We start from the raw sequence: 19,668 nt of genomic DNA, 5'->3' as shown, positions 1-19,668 counted from the left end.
CTATAATCTCAGAATTTGGTCAACTACACCGAGACTGGTCTGTTGAAATCACTCTTAATTTTACAGAGCACCTTCCTCTCAGCCTTCCTTCCCTATGACCCACCAGTAACTGAGTCCTTTTTTAATCTCTCTATCCCATGGCTAATTTAGCAAAACACAAGCTACTCAACTGCCAGTCTGGTCTGCAAGAGGCCCAAATCCAGATGGCCAAGGGACTGGTAACACATTGAGCCTGAATGATTTCTACCTCATTTCCCTACTCTCCCTAAACCCACCCCACACATATATCACTATGTATGTACCCACTGTTTGAACTCTGCTTCCTGCATATTGATAAGGGCCTCCTCAATAATTAAAGATGATGAAGGAGGGGGTGGTTATAGGAGTCTTCTGAGAAAAGTATGCCTAGTTTGGGAAGAAATTCTCATCATTTCTCTCTCACTTGTCTAACCTACTTCTCCCAGACATACTATTCCTTTTCTCCTCCCTCTCAGCAAGTGGCATCACCAATCACCATGATATTTATCCAGGTATCTAGAAGCTATCATGATTCCTGTACAGGTTATTCTCAGCTTCCGCCTCTCCCTCACTATATACTCAGATCCTTTTCCGCCTACTCTGTGTCCTTGGATTTCTAGGTGCTCCAACCCTCTGTCCTCTAGTTGGGTTGGTCAATGGACAGCACTAGCAGAAGCCTTCAAGGAGGAAGAAGAGTAAGGTCAGGACTCCCTTTATTGGGAGATGAACTGAACTACCTGCATCTCTTAAACTAAGTAATGAATTCTCTCAAGGCAGCTTTCTGCACATAGTTTCTCCTTTGGGGTTCTGGTAACCATTCCTCACCTTGCCCCTTAAAATAGAAGGATAGAACAATCCCACTATTATTAGCCCCAGGCATTCAGGCTGCCCCCTCATCTCTCTAAATAGTTCCTCTACTGACAATTATCCTAAATGGAGGATGTCTTCTATTTCCTTTTGACTACTTCTTGCACTGTGCCCTTTTAGGTGGCAAGAAGTGAAAGTGGTCCCATTATTACTGATACCTGGATACTTCAAAATCCCTTCCTCATACCCTCAAATAGTCCCTTCTCTAAATTTTCTTCTGAAATTTCATTTGAAGACCTCCCTACTAGCTAAGATGGAGTAACAGAAACCATATTTACCCTCCCACGAAAAACACCTTAAAGAAAAGAAACAAAATATAGGAAACAAGGGTTCTCAAGACACTGGATGTTAGGCAACAAAGTACAGTGATCCCAGCACAGTGGGGGAAATTGAAGTGTCCTAAAATGGCTCAAGTTTAATACGAGAGACTATAGCACAGGAAGCAGAAATCCAGGCCAAGTCCTGTAGTCTCACCAAGTTGAGGAGACAGAGCCAGGAGTTTGCGAAAACAGGATGTCAGATTTCTTGGGGCAAAGTACAAGAAAGGAGAGAGTTGCACAGAGAGAGAATTCCAGAGAACTGCAAAGGATGCTCCTCAAGTATTCAGTAGAGTACCAACCACTGTATGCATGTGAGGAAACCATCCCAGCCAGAAGCTCCTAGAGTGAACAATCAGTGGACTTCACACAGGGCCATGAATAGTGCCTATTCACACCAGCCAGACTGGAAAACCTTATAATTGATAGGGCACTGGGTACAGTACACAGAAGGGTTTTACCTCAGCAGTGAAGATGAATTAGCCCTGGTCCCACCTAACAAAGCTTAAAGCAAGACTCAAAAGAATCCAATGGTTTCTTAATACCTTACACATGCCCCAGAACAAGGTTCAAGTATATTTATAAAAATACAAAAATATCTTCCATCAAACAAAGTAAAAATATACAATGTCTGCTATTCAATCAAAATTTACCAGGTGCACAAAGATGCAAGAAAAGACTACCTAAAATGAGAAAAATCAATGGGCACTGACCTAGAATTGACACATTTGATAAGATTAATAGACATAGATATTAAAACAGCTACGATACCTGTATTTCATAGGTTCAGAAAGCTAGAGGAGAGACTGAACTTGAAAGTTCAGACATGGAAGGTAAAAAAGACTCAAGCTGAAATGCTAAAAATGACAACTACGATATCTGCAATGAAAAACTGACTGTATAGGATTGAACAACATGGAAAAAAAGATTAGTGACCTTCAAGATACAGTAACAGACACTATCCACTAACAAAGAAAGAAAAAAGATTTTTAAAAAATAAACAGAGCATTGGTGAGCTGTTAAAAAACAAAACAAAAAAACTTCAAGTTGGGATGCCTGGGTGATCAGTGGTTGAGTGCTTGCCTTGTGCCCAGGGCATGATCTTGGGGTCCCAGGATCGAGTCCCACATTGGGCCTGCATCGAGCCTGTTTCTCTCTCTGCCTATGTCTCTGCCTCGCTCTCTGTGTCTCAAATAAATGAATAAATGAATGATTGAGTGAATGAATGAATGAATGAATCAATCAATCAATCAATCTTCAAGTGGCATAACATATGTGAAATGGGAATCCCAGAAGGAAAGACCAAAGAGCGGGTCAGGAGCAATATTTGAAGATATAATGGATAGAAATATTCCAAATTTGATGGAAACTATAAACCCGCAGAGTCAAGAATATCAATGAACCCCAAGCACAAGAAATATGAAGAAAACTAATCCAACAAACATCAGATTCAAACTGTTCAAAATCAATGATTTAAAAAATCTTAAAAGTAGTTTGTGGGGAGGGGAGGTGACAATAGGCACAAAAGAAAGATAAATATGAGAAGCACAACAGATTTCTCATCAGAAATAATAATGTAAACTATGAGACAATAGAGTAAGATCTTTGAAATACTGAAAGAAAATCTTCAGATCTAAAATTCTGTACCTTGTGGGGAAAAAAAAACTTTAAAAACTAAAGACTAATTCAGACAAAGAAAAGATGGAAAAAAAAATCACCAGCAGAACTGCATCACATGAAGCAGAGGAGAAAAATGATAGCACAAGGAAATCTGGATCTATAAAATGCAACGAAGAGCACAAGGATAACTATGTGGGTACATACAAAGACTTTTTAAAAATTACTTGCATGTCTTAAAAAGATAACTGACTGCTTAAAACTAAAATAACCACATATCATGGGGCTTAAAACTATATAAAAGAAAAATGTACAACATAAAACAACAGTAGCACACAGGCCAGGAGGCAAGAATGATTAACATACTGTTATAAGGTTCCTATATTATATGCTAAGTGGTATAATCCCATTTGAAAGTTGAATCTGATAAATTAAAGATGTATACTCTAAACCCTAAAGCAACCATTAAAATAATACAAAAAGAAAAAGCTATGCCTAATAAGCCAATAAAGGAGGAAAAAACATGAAATTATTAAAAAAAAAACCTAATCCAAAAGGAGGCAGAAAGAAGAGAATAAAAAGAACAAAGAACAGATGGAACAAATAGAAAAGAAAGAAACAGCTAGATGGCATATTCAAAACAAACCATATGAATAATTATATTAAATATAGTATAAATACGCCAATTACAAAGCAGAAATTATCAAGCCTTACTTAGTTACCCAGCCTAACTATATGCTGCCTATAAGAAACCCACTTTAAACATAAAAAACACATAGGTTAAAAGTAAAAAGAAAAAAAAAGATTTGCCATAAAACAGCATTCAAAAGAAAGCTAAATCATTATCATACTAAGCAGATTTTAGAGCAAAAATAATACCAGGTATAATGACTAAGTAGATTTCTGAGCAAAAAATATTATCAGAAATCAAGAAATAATAAAAGGGATGATTCATCTAGACTACCTAACAATCCCAAATATTAACACATCTAATAACAGTGTGTCAAAATATATAAAGCAAAATATGATAGGAGTGTAAGGAAATATGCATATACTCAGAATTATCCTAAGGGATTCAAATACCATTCTCTCAATATTTGATACAGTACATAGACACAAAATCAGCAAGGATCAGTAGTTAATAAAGTTGACATAATTGATATGTAAAAAGCACCCTACCCAACAAGAGCAGAACATGCACTGTTTTCGAGTACACACCGAACATTTACCAAGATACATCACATTCTGGGCCATAAAACAAATCTCAAGACAATAAAAGGATTCAAATCATACCAAAGTACATTCTGTGACCACAACAAAATTGTAAATCAATAATAAAAAGTGGAAAGTCCTCAAATATTTGGAAACTGAATAACACACTTCTATCTAACATGGATCAAAGAAGACATCTTAAAAAACAAAATATTTTAACTGAATGAAAATAAACATATAGAAAAAGTTACGGGATGCATTTGAAGCAATAAATTTAAAGCATCAAATGCCTATTAGAAAAGTCATCTCAAATAAATAATCTTAATTTTCACCTTAAGAAATTGGAAAGAGAATAGTAAAAGGAACCCAAAGTTAGCAGAAAAAAGGAAATAAAAAATTTCAGAGAGAATCAGTAAGTTAAAAAAAAAAAGAGAGAGAGAATATAGAAAATAAATAAAACCAAAAGCTGATTTTTTTTAGAAGACCTATAATCTATAAAATTAATAGATTTTTGTGGGATGCCTGGGTGGCTCAGTGGTTGAGCATCTGACTTCAGCCCAGGGCGTGATCCCAGAGTACTGGGATCGAGTTCCGCATCAGGCTTCCTGTATGGAGCCTGCTTCTTCCTCTGCCTATGTCTCTGCCTCTCTCTCTCTGTGTCTCCTAAATAAATAAATAAAATATTTTTAAAAAATTAATAGATTTCTGGACAGAATGATCAGAAAAATAAAGAAAAAAGATAACAATATTAGGATTATCTGTTTTAGGAATGAGGGAGATGAAATCACAACAGATTCTATAGATATTAAAATGATGAGGGACTATTGTAATTTAGATATGTACAAATTATTTAAAATACAGAAATTATCAAACTTCACTCAAGAAGAAACTGATCTGAATAACCTTATAATACTAAATTGAGTTCTCCCTCTTCTCCACAAAAAACAAACTCCTGGCATAGATTCATAGGTGAATTCTACCAAGTACTTAAGAAAGAAATAATACCAATTCTATACTAACTCTTCAAAAAAATTGGAGTAAATATTTTCCAACTCATTTTATGAGGCCAGAATTATCTTGATAACAAAATTTAACGATAAAAGGAAAGAAAACTGTATAAATATTTATCAACATAGATGCAGAATTCTTAAATTTTAGCAAACAGAATCCAACTAAATATAAAAAAAAAAGTAATAATAGGACATGACAAAGTGGGATTTATCTCAGGAATACAAAATCTTACATCCAAAAAAAATCAATGAATGTAATTCATTATATTGAGGTTCTTTTTTTAAAGATCTTAATAGAGGAAAAAAAAGGAACTGACAAAAATACATTTATTCTTCATTTTAGAAAAAAAAAACAAAAATAGAAAATACAATATGTCTCAGCAAAGAAGGAATAGACTGGAACTTCCTAAGCCTTCCCAAAAGGTTTCCACAAAAAATGTTCAACCAGTATATACCATAGTTAATGATGAAAAGAAGTTTCTCCCTAAAATCAGAAACAAGACAAGGTGTCTGCCCTCATCACTTCCTTGCAACAATGAACAATGGTTCTAGCCAGTGCACTATAGCAAGAAAATGAAATAAAAGGCATCCACATTGAAAGACACAAACTGTCATTTATTTATAGACAGCATGATCACCTACCTAGAAAATCTGATGGCATCTACAAAAAAGCTATTAGAACTGATAAGTAGCTTAGCAAGATTGCAGGATACATGACCAATACACAAGCAGCAACAAACTGGAAGCTAAATTTTAGAAGATAATTTCATTGACAATGGCATCATAAAATATGAAATGCCGATAATCTGACAAAGGTGTTCAGGATCTAGTTACTGAAAGCTACAAAACATTGCTGAGAAAAATTACAGAAGACCTAAGTAAATAAACAGATACACTGTCCATGGATCAGAACACTCAATCTTAAAGATGTCAATTTGCCCCCAAATTAACATATAGATTCAATGAAATTCCAATTAAAATCTAAACAGGCCTTTTTTCTGAAATTGACAAATGACTATTAAGTTAATATGGAAATGTAATGACCAAGAATAACCAAAACAACTTTTGAAGATGAAGGACCTACTCTACCTGACTTTAATACTTGATGACTACAGTCATCAAGATGATGTGGTATTGGCATTAAAACAGACAAAGAGATCACTGGAACAAAATAAAACATCCAGAAATGAACCCACATGTATACGTAGTCAGTTGGTTTTAACCAAAGGCACAACGGAGAAAGGAAAGGCTTCTCAGCAAATGGTGCAGGAAATATTAATGACATGTTTAAAAAAATTAACTTTGTTCCATATCTGGTGCTACAGATTAACTTAAAATAACAAAACGGATTGTGAATTTAATGTAAAACCAAAACAATAAAGCTTCTTAAAAAAAATATTTGAGAGCTCAGGCTAGTCATGACTTCTTAGATACAATTACCAAAACTGTGATCTATAAAAGAATAAATTGATAAAGCAGACATCATCAAGATTACAAACTGACAAATTAGACTTCATCAAAACTGAGAACTCTGCTTGTGAAAAGACACTGTTAAGAAATGGTAAGCCAAAAAAAAAAAAAAAAGAAAGAAAGAAATGGTAAGCCATGCCACAACATGGGAGAAAATATTCGTAAATCACAGGGGAGATAAGGAAATTGTAAGGAGTACGTAAAAAGCTCTCAAAACTTAGTAAGCAAAGTCTTTTTTTCTTTTTTTTTTTTGTTAACAAATGAACAAAAGATTTCATAAATACCTCACCCAAGAAGATATAGGTAATATATATGAGCAAGTAAGCACATGACAAGAAGCTTGAAAATATTAGTCATTAGGGGAATGTACATTAAAACCCCCCAGAAAGAGGTCTCCACATATTAGAATGGATAAAATTTTTTAAAAAGGGACTATACCAAGTGCTAGAGCAATTGGAAGTTTCACATACCACTGAAGGGAATGTAAAATGGCACACTTTTTTTTTAATTCAATTAGCCAACATATATAGTAGTACATCATTAGTTTCTGATGTAGAGTTCAACAATTCATCAGTTGCATATAACACCCAGTGCTCATCACATCATGTGCCTCCTTAATGCCCATCACTCAGTTACCCTATTCCTCCACCCACCTCGCCTCCAGCAACCCTTAGTTTATATCCTATAGTTAAGAGTCTCTTATGTTTTGCCTCCCTCTCTGATGACTTCCCGTTCAGTTTTCCTATGATTCTCCACGCATTCCACATATGAGGCCATATAATAACTGTCTTTCTCTGATTGACTTATTTCTCCCAGCCATCACATCACTTTGAAATATGGTTTCTTAAAAAGTTAAACATATACCTGCAATGTGAACTAAGTCATTCCACTTCTAGGTATGGGCGTATGAAAACATATGTCCATACAAAGACATGTATATGAATAGTCATAGCACCTTTACTTACAGTAGCCAAAAAAGCAGCAAATAATCCACAAACACCTCTCAACAGATAAATCAACTATGGTATAATCATACAATGTATAAAAGGAATGATGAACTATGTGTGCACACTCAACATGGCCAAGTCTTAAGATGATTATGCTAAGTAAAAGCCACCATGCAAAAAAAGATATATATTGTATGGCCCCACAGATAAAACCCTAAAATAATCTTTAGGGACAGAAAGTAGATCAATGGTTGCTGGGGGGTGAGTGTGGGAACCCCACAGAGAGGGCAGGGATTACAAAGGAGCATGAGAAATCCTTACCGGTATTGTAAGTGTTCTTTGTCTCAACTGTGATGATGGTTTCACAGATACAAACATATGTCAAAACATCTTGTATCAGACATTTTAAATATACACAGTTTATTGTATGGCAAGCATACCTCAACAAAGCTGTTGAAAAAAACTCCAGTTGGGAATGCCTTTTTCCTGATGGCACCGTAACTGCTCTCTTTCGTTAATTCCTAACCTTTCTACAGCCAACCTTTGAACAATGCAGGGGCTCCTACAGCGTCAAAAATCTGTGTATAACTTTTGACTCCCCAAATCCTTAATTTTCTAACAGCCTATTATTAAGGAGAGACCTCACCAAAAAACATCAACAGTCGATTAACACATATTTTGTATGTTATACATACTATACACCGTATTCTTACAATAAAATTAGCTAGAGAGAAGAAAATGTTAAGAAAACACTGAGGAAGAGAAAATGCATTTACAGTAAAAAAATGCAGTACAGTAAAAAAAAAAATCCATGCATAAGTGGACCTGCATTCAAACCTGTGTTCTGGGGTCAACTGTACTCTCATCTCTTTCTCTCTCTCTCCAGCCTCAGAACTGTTACCCTAATCTATCTCTCACTTGTATTATAAAAGCCTCTCTCCTCTCCAATTCCCTTTCCACCTTTTGGCCAGAATTAACTTTCTAAAACAAAATTTGTGTCACTTTCAGACAGCTCCTGATTGCTCTGGAGATACATTTCAAATTCACTATGACTCATCTGACCCTCCCTGATCTGGCCTTTTCACCTTCCCCAGCCTCCTTTCTGGTGATTTCCCATCTCATCCTATCCTATCCAGCCATACTAGTCAACAATGTGCCAGGTGATAAAGTTTTGCACACGCTGTTCCCAAGTCAGATAATCCCCTTCCCTTCTATCCTTCCCCAGCCTACTCATACTGAAGCTTTGAAATTCAGCTCCGGTATTATCTCCTCTGGGAAGGTTTTCCACAAAACCCCACACTGGGCCAAATGCCCTTCTTCCAATTCCTGAGAATTTCCCACATACCTTGCCACAGCACTGATCTCAGTATCGTGTCCTCTCCCTCATTGGACTAGATATAAGCAGACTGAAAGACTAAAAAGCAGAGACCAGGTCTTTTCATCTTTACTGTCCCAGAGCCTGCCACGGTACCAGGCCCAAAATACACGCCACAGGATCAGGGAACCAATGAATGAGTAGAAGAACTGGTTTGGATGACCCCTTACATCACCAGCTGGGTTGATTCTGTATTTCTCCTTCTAAAGAGATGGGCAGGTGAGGTTAAATGATCTCTGGAGTCCATTCTGGTAAAACAATTATTTCAAATCCCCTGGCGGAAGGCCGGGGGTCCCTACTCTGACTGGACAAGATTCATTACCTCAAACTGTTTTCAAAACCAGCTGGTAATTGACTGTGATTTGAACTAAGTGAAAGGTTAGGGAAAGGGAACCAGATTCCAGGAAAAGACAAGGCCCACAGCAAAAATTAACACAGTCTGGAAGAAAGCCCAGTCTCCTCCCAGTAAACTTCTTAATTTCATCCAGAAAGACACAGATCTCCACCCTCTGGGTTATTCCCTTCTCCCAATACACATGTTTTGATTTCCAAATCCACGAAGGGAGGCTCCCCGGCTCCCTTCCCCTCAAAATCAATCTCTAGGCCCTTCTCATCCTCTCTGGTCTGTTCCCCCATCATCCTTCACAACAGTCCTCCTCAGCTGATCCCTCCAAGAGCCAGGCCAACCATCATCAGGTCAAGAGCCAGGCATAGGGCCTCATTAACAGGAGACTCCCAGAAGACCAGGAGGTAGTCAGAAGGCTACAAGACCCAGCTGGCAAGATAAAACGTGGAAAAAAAAAAAAATCAGGATATACATTGGTGGATCATTAAAAAAAAAAAAAAGGAGAAAAGCAAATAAAAAGCAAAACTGTACCATCTGTAGAATAGCCACAAACCTAGAGAAGACGTGCCTTCTTTCTTACTGATCTGCAATTCGAAAGTGTAATCACTTCCTCCCTCCAGCTCTCCTATTTTAAAAATTAACCTAATGCTCTCCCATAGCTTGGTAATGACTAACCCTTTAATTTAGGGATGAAATTAGGACAGGAGAAGTGCTTTCGTGGAAAACAGCCAATGATTAGGGAAATTCACCATTTTGCATCTTGTCAATCCTTGAAAGAAGGGAAATGAATTAAAATGGAAAGATAACCCCTAGGCCTTCCCTACCCTGGAGAACTGCAACCAAACAGCATTATATACCATCTACGCTAAAATGCACCCCAACCATTATCACGAGCTGCTGAAAGCGTTTTAAAATTACAAGCAGCCCTGGCCTTTAAAAAAACAAAACAAAACAAACCCCCCCCCCAAAAAAAAACAAAAAAAAAAAAAAACAAGAAAAACCTCTTAGGTAGCCAGATTTTTATTAAAAACTCAAATCTGCCTGAGGGAAAAAAAATATCCTAAAATAAGGGTCCGGAGGGAGGAAAGGGGAGTGAACACAGGGAACTGGTCAGGGCAGGAGGGGACCCGGGTTCCCGACATCCCAGAGGCAGCCTCCCCTTGACTCCGGGGATGCAGTCAAGGTCGACCCTTCCCTAGAGCGGCCACACGCCTCACCCGGGAGAGGACACCAGGAACTCTACAGCGTCCCGGGAGCCGAGGCCCGGCTGGCACCACACTGAGGCGGCCGGAGGAGGAGGAGGAGGAAGAGGCGGAGGAGGAAGAGGAGCAAGAGGCGGCGACTGCGGGAACCGGGAGGGGGGCTTGGGCCGCGTGCGCGCTTGGGTTGGAGACCGTAGGCGCCGCGAGCCTGCGCTTCTGCAAAAGCCCCTGCTGCACACGTGGGACCGGGAGGAGGGTCACTTACTTGTCCAATCTGAAATTACATTTTAGCTAGCGGGGCTCTGCAGGTGGCCGCGCCGAGCTGCACCGAGCGGGGTAGGGCGGTCTCCGGGGGCGGGGTGGGGGCGGGGCCGGGGCGGCTGAGCCCCGCCCCCGGACCCGCCCCCGCCGGGCGCGGCCCCTGTAAAACGCGCCCCGATTGGTCCTTTGAACCGCGCCAGGGATTGGCCCGCGCGCCTGCCCCGCCTCCCGCGGCCCCTCCCCCCCTCCGCCGGCTGGGGGCGTGGCAGGCAGCCTCGCCGCGGCCCCTCCCAGCTCTTGGACTTTTAAAGGCGCAGAGCTCACCCGCCCAAACTCTCCGCAAGGACCTGTGTTGCACGCGTGTCTAGTGTGTATCCTACAACCACTTCTCGTACTAAAGGCCGGGACTGTTTGTAGGCGGATGTAATTAATAACAATATTAGTGTTTACTGAATGCTTAATTTGTGCCAGGTCTTGTTTCTGATACTTTATATGAATTCATCCATCTAATCCTGGGGTCGAGGGGATCCCTGGGTGGCTCAGCGGTTTAGAGCCTGCCTTTGGTCCAGGGCGCGATCCTGGAGTCCCGGGATCGAGTCCCACGTCGGGCTCCCAGCATGGAGCCTGCTTCTCCCTCCTCCTGTTCTCTGTCTCTCTCTCTCTCTCTCTCTCTCTCTCTCTCTCTCTCTCTCTCCCCTAAATAAATAAATAAATCTTTAAAAAAAAAAAATCCTGGGGTCAGCCCTCTGAAGTGGTGTGACAGTCCTCAAACCTACACAGCAGATAGTACCTGCCTTTGCGCGGGTTACAATCTGGGGGCCGTGGACACACCCCCCTCTTTAATCCTCGGGACGCTTGCCTTCCCAATAAGCTGGGTACTAACTATCCCTTTTTACAGATGCGAAGAGTCAGAAACGTTTTTAGCTTGTTCTGAAACACACACGGAGCTACCAGGGAACCGGAGGGAGTGTTCCAACCTGGTTTGCAATGTGAGTTGTTTCCTGGGCTGTGATGGGACTGCGATTTGGAAGGTGGTTTAGCAAGTCGATGTATCCAGACCCTTTGCTTTCCTAGAAAAGTAAACTGAGGCCCAGTAGAAGGAAGCGAGTTTCCAAGGACACAGCAGATATAAGAGGTAAGCCTAGGTCATAGCAGTGATCTCCCTGGACTGGCCTATTTGCCCTGTGCATTGCAGTCACTGTCTGCTGTCCTTATAACAACCCCAAAAATCAATAGATGCTCTTATTTTTGTCTTACAAGCCAGGATACTGAGTCAGTGAGGCTGAGGCCATACGATTAGCTACAACGGGTAGGGGTCCTGCTTGGGGGTCATTTTCTTTCTTCTACATCAGGATTGCTCCCTTTTCATTTCCAACAAATATCCAAAGATACATAACCATGGACTCTTTGGAAAGATAGGAGGTACTGGGATCTGATTACTTAGCACCTGGCTGGATTCTAGTGTACAATAGGAATAATAATATTAAGACCTGTTCATCTTAACCTTTTTAGAGTACTGTGAAGAGCAAATAAGGTAATAGTTACAGAAACACTTTGTAAAGTGTTAGATGCTGAATACATATAACAAGTGGCTTCTAGATCTTCCCCAGTGTACCCCAGGAATAGAATATGTGAAATGCACTTGTTGCCTCATGAGCTATAGCAGGAGGTCTCATTAGGCTTGAATTAATGTGGATTTGTTGTCCGGATTTTATGTATGTCTCGGTTTCTAGGCTTTTTGTATTTGATTTTTGGATTGTTTCCTCTTATTATCAATACTACTCTTGGTAGTAACAGCAGTAATAGCGCTGTGGTGAGAGCTCCAGAAGCTATTTTGGACCATGAGAGGACCTCGAGAATAAAACCCATGTACAGCAAAGTGACAGGGTGAGAAGGCTGGGGTTGTTGAAGCATGACCCACCAGACCAACACCCACTGCGCACTTCCACATGAAAGAAATAAACTGCTGTCTTGTGCAAGACACTTTCATTCTGTGTTTTCTGTCACATGGGGCCAAACCTAATCATAACTGATAAATACACCTTATCTCGTGCAAATCCTACAGCAACTCTCTAAGGTGATAGATCCCCAGAGAGTATAACTTGTTCAAGGTCATCCAGCCAAGTGACAGAGGTGTAATTCTGAGACCAATTCTCAGTCTTAATTTCAATTATGCCCCACTTCCTGTTATGAATGATTGAATTCTGTTTTTTTTCCATTTACTTCCATTCCATTCCATTCATTCTTCTAGGGATGGCAAGCTTTTTCCGTATAGGACCAAATATTAAATATTTTAGACTTTGTGAGTCCTATAATTTCTGCTTTAACTACTCAACTCTACTTCATGGTGCAAAAATAGCCATAGACAATAGTAAACATGTGAAAGTGACCACATTTCCAAAAAATTTACTAAGCAAGCAAAGGGGTAATGTGGCCCTTGATTTTTTTTAATATTGATGTTCCACCACAAAAAGCATTGAAACTACATTCCAGAAGATGGGAGATTGTGACGTTGCAGGCACATGCACACTGTTGACCAATGTAAAGGTCATGAGTGCATGACAGTGTGGCGCAAAAACAGATCCCTAAACAGAGTAATGAGACTGGGTAGTGAGTTTATATCTGCAGGTGAAACCAGATCTATATCTTGGACCACCCCTAGTTGCCTCAGTTTCCCCATGTATTAGGAACAAATAACAATGCAAATGTTATCCGTACATCCAGTTTTCCATGGATGCAGAGATTAAGATGAGATGATACCCATAGTCATATTTTGAAAGCTGTAAATATTATCCAACTGTGCATACATTGCATCACCTCAGGCAAAGCCATATACCCTTCTCTGTATCCTTCATATCCCTGTCCTTATTCTTCTACCATGGAATTCATAGAATATATCAAATGCCTAGTAGTTATCAGTGCATCTGTTTATATCCCTTCTTCCTCTCTAACTCTACATAAAGGGTTATTGCATTGCACTGGATCAGAAGACTCGATTATTGGAAAGTCTAGACACCCCCTCAGAGTTATTGCCGGGCAACATAGGGATCATGCAGAGTCACTGTGCACTAGGTACATCACAAGTCACAATGGAAAAGCAGCACCACGGATTTAAGCAAGACAGAAACAAATGGGTTGTGAAACCCTGGAACCAGCTGAACTGGAAGTTTGTGTAATTTCCTTCCTGCTCCAAGAGAGATATGTAGAGGACCAGGAGGCATGCAGGAGACCTGGTGTTCTCTCTGATGACCCGTGAAGGCCTTGTGACTCTCTAATGGCATTCTCTGGAAGCTTTTCCTGCATTAGCAGCCCGCCCCCTCACTAGAGAAAAGACAAATTTTCCCTGAGATTCTTAGAGTCACAGCACAGAAATAGTTCTTCTTTTACTTATGAATTCATGTATTCATTCAAACATTCATGTATTCATTCATTTAATAAAGATACATTGAGTGCCTACTGTTCTAGGCACTAAAGAGATGGTGTTGAGAAGAACACATGTTGTCCCTGTCCTCACCGAACTTACAGTCATGAAACAGACATTCAATAAATAAACACACAGATATATAATTGTTTCAATTGCAAGTAGAAGAAGTAGGATACTCTCAGGGAAGGAACAGATTTAGATTAAGGTGTAACTTAGATTGATGATCTTAAGGAAACAGGTGATTTACGTACATGATCTCAGGTCTTCAACAATCCTGTGAAGTAAGCTATTCTCACAACCATTGTACAGATAGGAAAACTGAGGCCCAGGGAGATCAGGTGGCTGGCCTAAGGCTGTTAGTAAGTTTGAAACAGGCTGTGCTCTCTCCAGTACTCCACAACCCCAGGAGGTGAAATTTTCCCTACCTCCCACCTTTGCACATGCTATGCCTCCTTCTGCCTTGAAGGTTGCCCCCTCCCTTCTTCTTTTATTGGGTTCATATTCTGTCTTCAGCATCTAGATGAGGTCCTATTCCTCTGCCAAGTTGCCACTTCTGCTTGAGGCCTCAATATATCTCCTCTAGACTCCTACAACAATAATTATCTACTGCTCATGTGGCACTGAACCTAGCACCCTTGTAGAGTGAATTCTCTTTTTTACAGGCTTGCCTGTAAAAAGTGTAAATAGGCTGCTAGAGCCAGACAGACCAGGACTCTTTTCCCAGTTCTGTGTGTTTGCTGGGTGACCTAGAAGAAGTTTCTTAGCCTCTCTGTATTTTAGTTTCCTTGGAGAAGAACAATATTAATTTCATGAGATATATCCTAAAACATTTGTCCCAGTTCCAAACAGGTAGCAACTGCTCCACAGTGCTTGGTCTTCTATCCATTTCCATTCCCTAGATTGGAAGCCTCTGATGGGCAAGAACCACCCCTTCTACTTTATAGTCTCAGTAATTAGCACAGTGCCCTGTAAGAGCAGGTATGTAACTGGTATATAATTATGGCAGTGACAGCCCTTACTTACCAACTGGGTCCTTCACTACTAATGAAACTTGTTTTTCTGGCCTTTCTTCCTTTCTTTCATTTTTGACTTAGACTCCTTTAAACCTCCCTTAAACTTGCTCCTCTGGCAGGAACAGGTGCCACAGCATACACAATCTACACCTGTCATCTCAGGAGGAAAATAACTGTAATAGTTCTTTGGAGCCTAAACAGGTGGTCAGTAAGGGGAAACCGCTTTCTAGAAGGGCCTACCTCCACTCTGACCACCACCTAGAGCCACATTTTATATACAAAATCATTAGTCTGTTCAGCCTTCATCTCTGAAGGATGCCAAGAGCTCATTTCCAAAGACAGGAAAACACTCCAACTTACTTTATTCTTCACTTACTCCTTATTACCTGCCCTCTGGCTGCCTGGCTTCTTCACTCAGCAAACATCTACTGAATACTGAGCGCTGGCTAAATGCTAGGCTAGAGCTGCTGCTATAGTAAAAGCACAGATGAAATGCTGTGGGCACCCTAAGGCCAGTGAGAAAAGGAGGGGGTACAAAGTACTAGGGGGGAGGAAAGATTGAAACCTGTGTTCCTGTGGTCTCAGTTCCTCCCAAAGCCCCATGCATGGGGGCAGGGATTGCTGCTGGAGAGGGGAAGGCTCACAACGGTGAAACAACATGCCCAAGGTCATCTATCACAAGACCACACGTCAAGCTGCCAAAGAGGGAGTTTCTCTTGAGGAGATAAAGTGGGTGGAGAAGCTCATGCTGATCTAAAGGCTTCTGATGAAGCAAGCCCTAGTAATTTCACTGGTTTCAACCCACAGCCCCAGTTCTCCCCTCTGGGTTTGAGCTGCTCACCCACTTCCCAGTTCCAAGACCTCACTCACCATTGAAACCAGTTCTACGCCATCTGTATCTTTCTCCACTAACACCACCTGATCACAACCCCACAGCCTCTTGGTCATGAGTCAATTTAATAAAAGTGCAAACTGTGTGATACACTATAACAACAATGCGCATCCCTAAACCCCAGTGTTTTTCTGCAGCAAGGCAGCAAGTGGAAGAATCTAGGGCCATGAGATGATGACAAGGCCAAAAGAGAGGTGGGAGGCAGCACTGCAAGTGCATGCTCAAGGCCTCAGGGGCTGAGGAAAAGAAGGAGGACCCTGGCACCTGTGTAGTATGTGGACTTTGGTTGGAGGAAGCGTGCCATGAACTTCTCTAGAATCACGTCATTTGGAAAGCATTAGAGAACATTGGTTTGGGTAGTTTTCAGACTAGATTCTATGGGAAGGTTCCTACAGGGCAGAGGAGAGATGAAATGAACTTCCTGGCCTTCGGTGCCAAATTGTTCTTTTCCCCTAGACACCAGATGAGTGGACTCGTCAGGGCTGAAATCCAGTATCCATTCTGCTAGTCAAACTCTGTGCCTGTGAAGCTGCTCTGCCCCACCAGAGAAGTCAACTTTTCCCAATTTGCACCATGTATAAAACAGAGTTTTGGTAGCTTTGTTCACCCCCATTGCCTCCATCAGGCATGCATGCTAGCACATGTACACATACAGCCACACGACACATACCCACAGACTCACACACAGATGCACCAGCACACGCACATAACTGTACAAACACAGGTAGACATCTATCCACACTACACACAGAGCACACAGACACATATGGACATGCACACAAAAACTCATATCATATACCACACGTCCGTCAACAGACATACACAAATGTAAACTAAACCATAATATGGTGCACAGACATATACCCACAGACACAAATCTAGTCACATGGAGATCTAGACACAAATCACACAGACATATGTACCCCCAGATATATACACACAGGTACACATAGAGTTTCATACTCACTTTATACCACTGACATATAAACAAATACACATATATATAGACACACAGATGCACACACACAAATATACTTTTTTTATGATAGTCAGAGAGAGAGAGAGAGAGAGAGAGAGAGACAGAGACACAGGCAGAGGGAGAAACAGGCTCCATGCATCGGGAGCCCGAAGTGGGATTCGATCCCGGGTCGCCAGGATCGCGCCCTGGGCCAAAGGCAGGCACTAAACCACTGTGCCACCCAGGGATCCCCACACAAATATACTTATGTACAGGCACATATACACAGATATAAACACATACATACAACTTTAATAAGAACAACTCTACTTTTTCAATTTGACACAAGTTCTACTACAAAATTCATTTGACAAATGTTCCACTACTAAAGAAAGGTGATTAATTTGCTCTTTTTTTTTGTCATTGTCTACAATGACAATATGTAGAAATTAAATGATGGTGGGAAGAAAGGTACACTCAGATATGATAATGGTAGGTCCTTTCATGATGTGAGTTGGTAATGAATTTTGTCTTCAGTTTATATCATGATAAAAAATTTGTGACTTTCAATACTGCTATAGAACATATAGAATCAGGACTCCTGCTTTATGGTCTATATACTTTTAGAAACTACAAGTATTGGTATCTACCCTGACTTCTTCACTTCCCAAAGGACTTCTGGAGCTGTGGAAAATGTTATGGGGACTTAGCGGTAAGGGTATAACATTATTTTTTTTAATTTTTTTTTTTTATTTTTGGCTGGGTACAGCATACTGTATTGATGGTACATGACAAGGTAGGGCTCCCCAAGCCCCTCCCCTTCCTCGGGGTCTAGGATGTAAATCGGAGGTCAGGAGATTCTCAGTGTGTTGGGGGATTAAGTTGGGGAAGACTCCCCAGCAGCTGAGGGCCTCTCTCTTCCTCTTGTTCTTGCTGGGGTTGGTGGTCCAGGAGGCTTTTACTCCTTGGAGGCCATGTGGACCATGAGGTCCACCACCCGGTTGCTGTAGCCGAATTCATTGTCATACCAGGAAATGAGCTTGACGAAGTGGTCAATGAGGGCAATGCCTACCCTGGCGTCGAAGGTGGAAGAGTGGGTGTCACTGCTGAAGTCACAGGAGACAACCTGGTCCTCAGTGTAGCCCAGGATGCCTTGAAGGGGCCCTCTGATGCCTGTTTCACTACTTTCTTGATGTTGTCATATTTGGCAGCTTTCTCCAGGTGGCAGGTCAGATCCACAACTGACACATTGAGGGTGGGAACACGGAAGGCCATGCCAGTGAGCTTCCCGTTCAGCTCAGGGATGCCCTTGCTCACAGCCTTGGCAGCGCCAGTGGAAGCAGGGATGATGTTCTGGGGAGCCCCTCGGCCGTCAAGCCACAGCTTCCCAGAGGGGCCGTCCACAGTCTTCTGGGTAGCAATGATGGCATGGACGGTGGTCATGAGGCCCTCCACGATGCCGAAGTGACCATGGATGACTGACTAGAGGAGCCAAGCAGTTGGTGGTGCAGGAGGCATTGCTGACAATCTTGAGGGAGTTGTCATACTTCTCGTGGTTCATGCCCATCACAAACATGGGGGCATCAGCAAAAGGAGCAAAGATGATGACCCTCTTGGCCCCGCCCTTCAAGTGAGCCCCAGCCTTCTGCATGGTGGTGAAGACCCCAGTGGACTCCACAACATACTCAGCACCAGCATCACCCTGTTTGATGTTGGCAGGATCTCGCTCCTGGAAGATGGACATGGACTTCCCATTGATAACAAGTTTCCCGTTCTCAGCCTTGACTGTGCCGTGGAATTTGCCGTGGGTAGAATCATACTGGAACATGTACACCATGTAGTTGAGATCAATGAAGGGGTCATTGATGGCAACAATATCCACTTTGCCAGAGTTAAAAGCAGCCCTGGTGACCACGCGCCCAATACGGCCAAATCCGTTCACTCCGACCTTCACCATTGTGTCTCGGGGACGCGGCTGGCACTGTACCAGATGTGGCTGTCTGTCGAACGGGGAGGAGCAGAGAGCCGGGTATAACATTATTATTATTCTTTTTTAAAGATTTCATTTATTTATTCATGAGAGGCAGAGAGAGAGAGAGAGAGAGAGAGAGAGAGGCAGAAACACAGGCAGAGGGAGAAGCAGGCTCCATGCAGGGAGCCCAATGTGGGACTGGATCCCAGGTCTCCAGAATCACACTCCGGGGTTAAAGGTGGCACTAAACCGCTGAGCCACCAGGGATGCCCAGGGTGTAACATTATTAAGGAGTATACTAGACAGGAATCTTTGGGTTGTAAGAAATAAAAATACAACTCAGACTTGACTAAACAAATAACAAGTATACAAACAAAGCAAAAGGCAACTTACCATCTCATATATTTTAGCAGATCAAAAGGTAGGTAAACTTCAGGAAAGGCTGGATCCAGGGATATAAATTATATCTTCAAGGATATTTATTCTCCATGTTTTATGTCTTAATTCCTGTGTTGACTTCATACTCAAGTAGCATCAATTCATGTAATAGCAAAGATGGCCAACAATTGCTTTAGCCTTATATTGTCCTTATGAATATTGATGGAAGGTGATGAGTGTCTCTCCATGCTCCTATTTCTTTTAAGACTGTTGGGCAAAACTTTAATTGTCCCAGTTTTGGCCAAGTATTCATCCGTAGGGATGGATTAAAAAGAGGCAATCTTCACCTGAACCAGAAAAACTGAGTAATGAGGGTTGGGGATGATTCC

General features: G+C 41.3%; 2 protein-coding genes across 9 annotated transcripts in view; both read right to left on the bottom strand.

Annotated features, from left to right (window-relative positions):
• FGGY (FGGY carbohydrate kinase domain containing) overlaps positions 1 to 10,726 on the bottom strand; it is a 416,661-nt gene extending 405,935 nt beyond the window's left edge. For 2 of the 8 annotated variants that reach the window (XM_055306627.1, XM_055306626.1), the window contains exon 1: positions 8,804 to 8,958. The gene's annotated coding sequence lies outside the window, so the exon portion shown is untranslated. The other 6 variants (XM_055306622.1, XM_055306628.1, XM_055306623.1 and 3 more) reach the window with 6 other exon arrangements.
• Positions 10,727 to 17,896: 7,170 nt separating this feature from the next.
• Positions 17,897 to 18,886, bottom strand: LOC129496872 (glyceraldehyde-3-phosphate dehydrogenase-like; the record flags this gene model as incomplete). The annotated part of the gene is given in 4 exon segments (XM_055305237.1): positions 17,897 to 18,096; positions 18,099 to 18,411; positions 18,611 to 18,714; positions 18,856 to 18,886. Coding segments are annotated over 4 exon segments (648 nt in total), but the record flags the coding sequence as incomplete, so codon positions are not given.
• Between the last annotated feature and the right edge of the window lie 782 nt (positions 18,887 to 19,668).

This window comes from Nyctereutes procyonoides, unplaced genomic scaffold (assembly GCF_905146905.1).
Source record: "Nyctereutes procyonoides isolate TBG_1078 unplaced genomic scaffold, NYPRO_anot_genome, whole genome shotgun sequence".
Classification (NCBI taxonomy): Eukaryota; Metazoa; Chordata; class Mammalia; order Carnivora; family Canidae; genus Nyctereutes; species Nyctereutes procyonoides.
The sequence above is the reverse complement of the archived record's forward strand: the minus strand, read 5'-3'. Positions and strand labels throughout refer to the sequence as shown.